Source organism: Rhinopithecus bieti, unplaced genomic scaffold (assembly GCF_001698545.2).
Source record: "Rhinopithecus bieti isolate Rb0 unplaced genomic scaffold, ASM169854v2 scaffold_980, whole genome shotgun sequence".
Taxonomy (NCBI): Eukaryota; Metazoa; Chordata; class Mammalia; order Primates; family Cercopithecidae; genus Rhinopithecus; species Rhinopithecus bieti.
Window position 1 is genome coordinate 102,321 of NW_016803338.1, and position 9,819 is coordinate 112,139.

At 36.2% G+C, this 9,819-nt stretch overlaps 1 protein-coding gene across 1 annotated transcript in view; it reads left to right on the forward strand.

Annotated features, from left to right (window-relative positions):
- The window catches only part of CATSPERT (catsper channel auxiliary subunit tau), a 145,785-nt gene that overhangs the window by 91,668 nt on the left and 44,298 nt on the right, over nt 1–9,819 (forward strand). The window contains exon 9 of the mRNA XM_017875604.1: nt 1,925–1,982. Coding sequence (XP_017731093.1) covers nt 1,925–1,982 — 58 coding nt within the window. The remainder of the gene's footprint in view (nt 1–1,924; nt 1,983–9,819) is intronic.

The window sequence follows — 9,819 nt, forward strand, 5'->3', positions numbered from 1 at the left end:
ATAATATATGCTTTGAGTACTCACTTTTTATCCTTTTTTAATCTACTATGGATTTTGCTTTTCATAGTTACCATGAAGCTTACATAAATTATAGTTTTAACAGGCTATTTAAGCTGATAACTTTGTATTTAAAAAAAAAACAAAACAAAAAAACTATGGTTTTCCACACTTACCTCCATTTCCAGAGTTCTTTATCTGTTCATATGTGTTCACAGTACTGTCTAGGGTCCTTTCCTTTATCCTGAAAAACTTCCTTGGCAATTCTTTTAGGGCAGTCTACACCAGGGCAAACTCCCTAAATATTTTTAATCTTAGGGATTAACTTAATTTCTTCTTCATTTTTACTAGTTATATGATTCTTGGTTGACAGATCTTTTTTTGTTTTGTTTTGTTTTGTTTTCAGCACTTTGTCATTCCACTGCCTTCTTAAACAGTTTCTGATAAAAATTGATAAAAATTGGCTGGTAATCTTATTGAGGATAACTTTTTATATAAGTCACTTCTCTGTTGCTGCAAATTCACTCTTCATCTTTTGGCAGTTTTATTATATAACATGTCTGCTGTGATGCACTTTGAGTTTATCCTCATTGGAGTTCTTTGAGCTTCTTTGATGTATTGATTTATGACATTCATCAAATTTGGGAAGTGTTTGGCTGTAAATTCCTCAAATATTCTTTCTCATTTCCTGTGACTCTGATAATGTGTATAATGGCACACTTGATGATTGTCCTGTAGGTCATTTAGGCTCTGTTCACTTTTCTTCATTCATTTTTCTTTCTGCTTCTCATTCTGGATAATTTCAGATGTCCTATATTCAAGTTCACAAATTCTACATCCTGTCTGCTTTAATCTGCCGTTGAAGCCCTTGAATAAATCTTACATTTCTGTTATTACACTTTCTACTGTAGAATTTATATTTTTTAAATTTATTCTTTATTGACAGTCTCATTTTTTGCATACATTATTTGCTTAGCTTCCTTTTGTACTTTGTCAGCTCTTTAAGCATATTTAGGAAAGTTGTTTTAAAATCTTTGTCTAGTAAGTCCAAAGTCCTGGCTTCCGCAGGGAAGATTTCTGTTTTTTTGTGTGTGTGTTTTTTTTTCCTGTGAATGGGACATATTTTCTGTTTTTGTACGTCTTGTAATTTTTTGGTGAAAATTGGCCATTTTAAATATTATAATGTGGTAACTCTGAAAATATCCCCCTTCCCCAGGGGTTGCTATTGTTGATCGTTGAGGGCTACAATTACCTTTTTAATGACTTATGTAAACTATTTTTTGCAAAAACTGTATTCTTTGTTTGTGGTGGGTCTGTGATCTGATCCATCATCTAAGTGATCAGCCAGTGAACTGACAGAGCTTTCCACAAATACCAGAATTCATCCACCCCCTTTTTTTTTTATTAAGCAGTGCCCTGTTAGCTGCAAGTTTTGGATTATATTCTGGAGTTCTGAGATCATTGATCTGTCAGTCATTGACAGTTTATATTTATTTCCGTGGAGGGACTGATTTTTGGACATCCTATTCCATCATTTTCTATGATGTCACTTATATCTTCTTTTTTGATAAATGTTTTATTTGATATTAATCTTTTTGTTTTCATATATTCTTTAAATTACTATTTTTGTTTCCTGGGGCTCAGGGAATAAGAGGTTCATGACATGCGAAGTAATTATGTGTTTTCTCTTAATGCTTGACGGTTCCTAACTTGACAACCTGCTAATACATTTCATCCATGCATATATCTCACTACCTCCCAGTTGCACAGGTTAAACTGTAAATAAATTCTACACCTTATATAAGAGAAAGCAAATTTAGAACATTCAATCTCATTTTATCATTTATAACCAACAATAATACTAAGTTTAAAAACTATATTGATATTTAATTATTTCTATTCACTTTCTCTTCTGTTTTAATTTCAGGATCCATATTTTCCACCTCAAAAAATGAGTGAATATGTAATAGACCCTCATTTTGTAGGTAAGATGTTATTTATATATAAATTATTATAATTTTCATAAACTTATTCAGTGAAATTGGGAATATGAATTCATATAAAATAATTACCATCAAGACCTTCTTTCAAAAGGTAAATTACACGATGATGACTTTTGATTATTGGCATGAAAACCTGTGGAATTATAGTGTCAGCAGAAAATCAAGGAAAGCAAAATACAGGTGGCCTTAAAATCTGGAAACCTAGATATTTTACCAGTTTTATGATATTAGTAAACCAATTATTACATTTATTTATCTGTGTTTCCAAACTTTTTGTCTGCACCATGAATCTTGCTAGTCAGAAGTTTTCTCTAATTCAAGAAGTTGTTCAGTGACCTTATGAAGATACGTTTAATGTATCACCCAGCATCATAATAAAAATATTTGACAACCAATATAGCATAAGCCTGGCAAACCAGATTACATAGTTCTGTTGGATGAGTTCTGGAGACCCACTGCTGTGCCATGTTAGAGTTGAGGAAATGGAAGATTCCTAAGGGAATCAAGGTAGTCAGGACAATATATGTAAGGTGACACTTGAATATCTTGAGGTAGCAACTTTTTTTGTTTGTTTAAGTTCTGGGATACATGTGCAGAACATGCAGGTTTGTTACATAGGTATGCATTTGCCATGGTGGTTTGCCGCACCCATCAACCTGTCATCTAGGTTTTAAGCCCTGCATGCATGAGGTATTTGTCCTAATTCTCTCTCACCCCTTGCCCCCCACACATGGACAGGCCCTGGTGTGTGATGTTCCCCTCCCTGTGTCCATTTGTTCTCCTTGTTCAACTCCCAGTTATGATGAGAACATGCAGTGTTTGGTTTTCCGTTCCTGTGTTAGTTTGCTGAGGATGATGGTTTCCAGCCTCATCCATGTCCCTACAAAGGACATGAACCCATCTTTTTCATGACTGCACAGTATTCCATTGTATATATGTGCCACATTTTCTTTATCCAGTCTATCATTGATGGGCATTTGGGTTAGTTCCAAGTCTTTGCTATTATAAATAGTGCTGCAATAAACATGTCATGTGCATGTGTTTTTATAGTAGAATGATTTATAATCCTTTGGGTATATATCTGGTAATGGGACTGCTGGGTCAAATGGTATTTCTGGTGCTAGATCCTTGAGGAATTGCCACACTGTCTTCCACAATGGTTGAACTAGTTTACACTCCCACCAACAGTGTAAAAGCATTCCTATGTCTCCACAGCCTCACCAGCATCTGTTGTCTCCTGACTTTTTAATGATTGCCATTCTAACTAGCATGAGACAGTATCTCATTGTGGTTTTGACTTGCATTTCTCTAATCATCAGTGATGATGAGCTTTTTTTCATGTTTGTTGGCCACATAAATGTCTTCTTTTGAGAAGTGTCTGTTCATATCCTTTGCCCACTTTTTGATGGGGTTGTTTTTTTCTTGTAAATTTAAGTTCCTTGTAGATTCTGGATATTAGACCTTGTCAGATGGATAGATTGCAAAAATTTTCTCCCATTCTGTAGGTTGCCTGTTCACTCTGATGATAGTTTATTTTGCTGTGCAGAAGTTCTTTAGTTTAATTAGATCCCATTTGTCAATTTTGGCTTTCGTTGCAATTGCTTTTGGTGTTTTAGTCATGAAGTGACTATGTCCTGAATGGTACTGCCTAGGTTTTCTTCTAGGGTTTTTATGGTTTTAGGTCTTACATTTAAGTCTTTAATCCCCCTTGAGTTAATTTTTGTATAAGGTGTAAGGAAGGGATCCACTTTCTGTTTTCTGCATATGGCTAGCCAGTTTTCCCAGCACAATTTATTAAATAGGGAATCCTTTCCCCGTTGCTTGTTTTTGTCCGGTTTGTTGAATATCAGATGGTTGTAGACGTGTGGTATTATTTCTGAGGTCTCTATTCTGTTCCATTCGTCTATATATCTGTTTTGGTACCAGTACCATGCTGTTTTGGTCATTGTAGCCTTGTAGTATAGTTTGAAGTAGGTAGCATGATGCCTCTAGCTTTGTTCTTTTTGCTTAGGATTGTCTTGGCTATATGGGCTCTTTTTCAGTTCCATATTAAATTTAAATTTTTTTCTAATTCTGCAAAGAAAGTCTATGGTAGCTTGATGGGAATACCATTGAATCTGTCAATTGCTTTGGGCAGTATGACCATTTTCATGGTATTGATTCTTCCTATCCATGAGCATGGAATGTTTTTCCATTTGTTATGTCCTCTCTTATTTTCTTGAGCAGTGGTTTGTAGTTCTCCTTGAAGAGGTCCTCACATCCCTTGTAAGTTGTATTCCTAAGTATTTTATTCTCTTTCTAGCAATTGTGAATGGAAGTTCCCTCATGATTTGGCTCTCTGCTTGTCTATTATTGGTGTATAGGAATGCTTGTGATTTTTGCACATTGATTTTGTATACTGAGACACTGCTGAAGTTGATTATCAGCTTAAGGAGTTTGTGGGCTGAGATGATGGGGTTTTCTAAATATACAATCATGTCATCTGTAAACAGAAACAATTTGATTTCCTCTCTTCCTATTTGAATACCTTTATTTCTTTCTCTTGCCTGATTGCCCTGACCAGAACTTCTAATACTATGTTGAATAGGAGTGGTGAGAGAGGGCATCCTTGTCTTGTGCCAGTTTTCAAAGGGAATGGTTCCAGCTTTTGCCCATTCAGTATGATATTGGCTCTGGGTTTACCATAAATATCTCTTATTATTTTGAGGTCCATCAATACCTAGTTTATTGAGAGTTTTTAGCATGAAGGAGTGTTGAATTTTGTTGAAGGCCTTTTCTGCATCTATTAAGATAATCATGTGGTTTTTGTCACTGGTTCTGTTGAGGTAGCAACTTTTTACCAATTAGTGTAACAGTGTTTTACTATTCTTGCAATTGAGACTGTCACAAGTGTGTAGTGACTGGATAACCATTTAGAGCAGACTGAAGTAATCTAGTTAAAATGAAGAGAAAATAATAAGATAGCTGAAACACCACTTGCTATAGAAGGAAGATGATCAAGCAATCATATATCATTGTAAGCATTATAAGCATTCTTTTTTTTTTTTTTTTTTTTGAGATGGAGTCTCGCTCTGTCACCCAGGCTGGAGTACAGTGGCGCGATCTCGGCTCACTGCAAGCTCCGCCTCCCGGGTTCACGCCATTCTCCTGCCTCAGCCTCCTGATAAGCATTCTTGAGTTATAGAGAGAACATTCTAATTAAGGACTTATGGGTAAAAGAATCAAAGGAAAGTACGGTTGAGAAGTATAGTTTTAGAATAAAGTTCCCAAATGGAAATTTTAGCTTAGCTTGAATAGTAGAATGCAGAGAAATAAAGGATTTTTACCATGATTAGAATTTAATGGTTTAGCCATATTCATACATCTGTTTCATATGGTAATGCCAGTTCTAAGAACATACATTGGGATGCAGAAAGCTATTTTAGAATGTAGGATGTCAGTCTCAGGAACTAACACTTTAAATGCTAGGAAAATTTTAAGGTATTTAATCCCCAGTGATTCTGGTGAGAGCTCAGAAAAGGAAGAGAGCTGTATGAAAAGTCTGAAACTTCTTAGGGATTAATAAGTGGTTGTTATGAGAATGATGGTCGAAATACAGACCTGAAAGGCAATTCTGATGAGGCTTCAGATGGGAATGAGGAACCAGGTATTGGAAACTGGAGTAAAGGTTATCCTGTTATAAAGTGGCAGAGAACTTAGCTAAATTGTCTCCAGGCCTGAGGGCTTTATAGAAGGCAGAATTAAGAGTGATGAACAAGGCTATTTGGTGAAACAAATTTCTAAGCAAAACATTGAAGGAGCTTCATGATTTCTTTTAACTGCATATAGTAGAATGTAAGAGAAGATAAATGATTTAAAGATAAAATTTATAATTAAAGGGGAAGCAGAAAGGAAATATTTTTAAAATTCACAGCCCAGCCAATGTAAAGAATGGAAATGCACGTTTAGGAAAGCAAACCAAAGGTGTTGCCAAGTTGCTGTTTGCTAACAAAATTAGCATGACTAGTAGGGAGCCAGTGATATTCATCAAGAAAATGGAAGAATGGCCCAGAAGGCATTTCAGGGATCTTAAAGGCAAACTCGGAACTTGAGGGCAAGGTTTCCAGAGAGGAGGCCATGGGACCTCAACATTCACTCTCTGTGCCACCTCAGGTGTCTTATCCCCACATGTTAGCAAAGGCCTTCTTGGACACCCTAGCAGTGGCTTAAGCCAACCTGGGTGCAGCTCCTGTTTTCACTCTATGGAGTACAAGTGGTAAGTCTTGGTGGCATTCATATGATGTTAATTCTGCAGGTGCACAGAGTTCATGAGCTACCTCCACCTAGATTTCAAAGGATATTGTGGACAGCCTGGGGGGTCCAGGCAGAAACTTGTCGCAGGGGTCGAGCTTTTGTAGAGAGCTACAGTGAGGGCAATGTCCAGCAGAAAGGTGAGGTTTGGACTCTTGCAGAGACATCAGAACTGTAGAGCTACTCACCTGCAATGCCAGCCTGGGAGAGCTGCCGGCAGAAGACCCTAACCCCTTAGAGCTGCTATTTGGGTTAAGCCTAGCAAAGCTGTGGGAATGCAGCTGCCTGAGGCCTTAGGGACCCAACTGCTGCCCCCGTGTGCCCAGAAGGTGGGACATGGAGTCAAGAAAGATTATTCTGGAGGCTTAACATTTGATGTGCACTCCATTGGATTTTGGACTTACTTGTGAGCATTAACCGCTTTCTTGTCTATTCCTCCCTTTTGCAATGAGAATGTCTCTTTCATGCCTGTCCCACCATTGTATTTTGGAAACAGGTAACTTGTTTAATTTCACAGGCTGACAGCTAAAAGGGAATTTATCTCAGAATAAATTGTGCCTGACTCTCGCCCATATCTGATTTTGATGAGACTATGGACTTTTGAGTTGGTACTGGAATCAGTTAGGAATTTGTAGCTATTGGGATGGAATGAATGTATTTTGCATGTAAGAAGAACGTGAGTTTTGGAGGGCCAGGGGTAGAATGTTATGGTTTGAACAGATCCCTCAAAAGCATGTGTTGGAAATGTAATGCCCAATGCAACAGTGTTGGGAGGTGGGACCTTTAAGAGGTGATTGGTTCAAGAGATCTTCACCCTCATGACTGGATTAATGCCATTATCACAGGAGTGGATTATCAGCAAGCATGGGTTCCTTATAAAGGATGCATTTGCCCTATTTGTCTCTTGTCCTCTCTTGTCCTCTTGCCTTCCACCAAGGGAATAATACTGTCAGAAGGCCATTGCCGGATGCTGGCACCTTGATATTGGACTATCCAGCTTTAAAACTGTAGAAATAAGTTTCTGTTCCTTATAAAATACTCAGTCTCAGATATTCTTTATGGCAGCACAGAACAGATGAAGATAGATACCCATAAAGGTTTTGTTCTAATATCTTTTGGATTCTTCAAACCATAGGCAGACTTTTGGAGTAAATCTGATAGAATAAGCTCCTTATTCTATTATTTTCAGCTACTCATTGGAAGGGGGAAATTATTCTACCAAGTAATAAAAAATGTTAATGAGGGTATAAAGTAGATCCCATCCCTGCTTTACCACTAACTAGTTCTGTGACCTTAGACAATCATTTGTCTTGTAAAAGCATTACTTTTCCAATTTTAAAAATAAGAGTAAACTAGATACCAAGAATAAATATTTCAATGCTTCTTTGTAATTGCATTATATTGCCTTATTTAGTCTTTAAAACTTTGTACATGCTACACATAGATTAAATTATTTAATTTTCATCCAACCCTGTGAGGTTGACACTGTGAATTTTCTTTTACATATGAGGCAACAAAGACATTTTGGAAAGTCTGAGTAATTTGAAAATTTATAAAAGATGCATATGAAACAAGCCAGTTGTCCAGTTTCCTCTGAAGAGTCTTTGTAAGCAATGTCCAATCTATGGTGTATCTAAAATTTAAAATAAACACTTGGGAGGGGAAAACAGGGCCTGTTTTCTTACTGCCCACCACTATCTTGCTCTTGGGCAGATCATTAACTTTTCTGGAATTTTTCTCATCTTTAAAATGAGAGAGGTAGTTTTAAGAGTGTTAGATTGTCTATTACTCTAAACATCTATATTCCTAGAATTATATCTGAACAGAGCCTTTAAAAACTATATAAATAAGGTTTCAAAATATATATGAAAAATATTTTTTTGTCATACTTTGCATTATACTTTTCCATTTACTTATGCAGACCAGTCTTATACAATTAACCCAATAAATTATATACATTAAATAATTATATTACATAAAATGTATTTGTTATATAAAATGAAATCAATGCATTAAAGAGTTTAGTAGTGCTCACATCGCACTCTCATTGATTCCTAGAATTATCATTACCTGTAAGCAAATTAGAGGTGTGTGCCTAGTCCAGTTACTTTGAAGCTACTTTCATAAAGACCCTCCGACTCGTAGTATTTATGCACATATATTTTAGCCTAGGCTGACAGTATTTATGCACCTATATTTTAGCCTAGGCTGACAATTTTTCATTGAAGATCTTGGTCATTTCACTCCCTGCTTTGTCATTGTCTTAGTTTGTTACATAAGGTTCTTCTCTAGGGATGTGAATTTAATTCTTTAGGAAATCCAAAATTATTCATGAAAGAAATCTAGAATGTAAACTCTCTGCAAAGCTTTATGGAGTTGGGTATCTATAGCAAATGTGTCATGGAAGATTACCCAAATGACTGCTAGAAGACAGGCTAAAATGAGGTAGCTCCAAGAAAGATAAGTAAAGCCATTTTTTTAGTACTTCCAGTGGAGAACAGCTTTGAATAATGTACATAATCTTTAGCAGTCACAGAAAAGGATAGAAGCACCAGGAGTTCAATGATAAGATTTAAAAATTTTTTTTTGATTTTTTGATTTATTTTTTGGACTAACATTAAGAGCCAGAGTCAAAACTAGAAGTACTAGATACAAACATTTACTATAATCTGTCTACAAGAGTGTATCTTCTGTACATAAAAGTACAGAGCATGGTGACATTTAACTTTAATCACTTAATGTATGTATTTCAACATTACTACTGAACATAGTAGTTGGTCATTAGGTGACAGATCCAGGGGTGCAATGTGTCAAGTGTTAGAGGATAGGGGGGTAGTAATGATAGCAATGTCGACTTGAAAGGAAAAAGTGAAGGCAAAATTATATTGGTAGACAATCTATTTGGGCCAAGCTTGAGGACAGCAACCCAGGAGCATAGACTCAAGTTGCCCTGAATATATACTCCAATTAGCAGCAGTTACAAGGGTATTTTTAAAGGAAAAGAAAAGGCAGTTTCTAAGTTGTTTACCAAAAATTTCCGTTAAGATAACATAAGGTATAGATTGGCTATACATTTTTTGTTTGTATTACAAATTTCTGAAACATGAAGATAATAAGTGAGGGAGCTAATCAGTAACAAAATGACTTTAAGCAATTGCCCCCAGGCATGGGCGTGGAAGTGGGGTGGCGGGGGGTGGGGATCATGACTGAAGTCCCATATTCATGTTTCTCTGGGCCTAATAAATTTTTCTTACCTTACATAGCTCAGACTCTGACCCATTTTTCTTTTCTCAGTAACAATATCAACAAAATTACATTTATTTTGTGCTGCTTATATTCCAGACACAGTGTTATTATATGCCTTAACCCTCTCAACTGAAGAATCACAAGGTTCATAAATTTTGGAAAAAAGAGCTTTATTTCTTAAAAAGGGTTGCAGCCTGTAGGTTGGCCAACCACATACTGGGAAGCATAGCCTTGGGCAGAAGCTGGAAGCAGACACTTTTTTTTTTTTTTTTTTTTTTTTTTT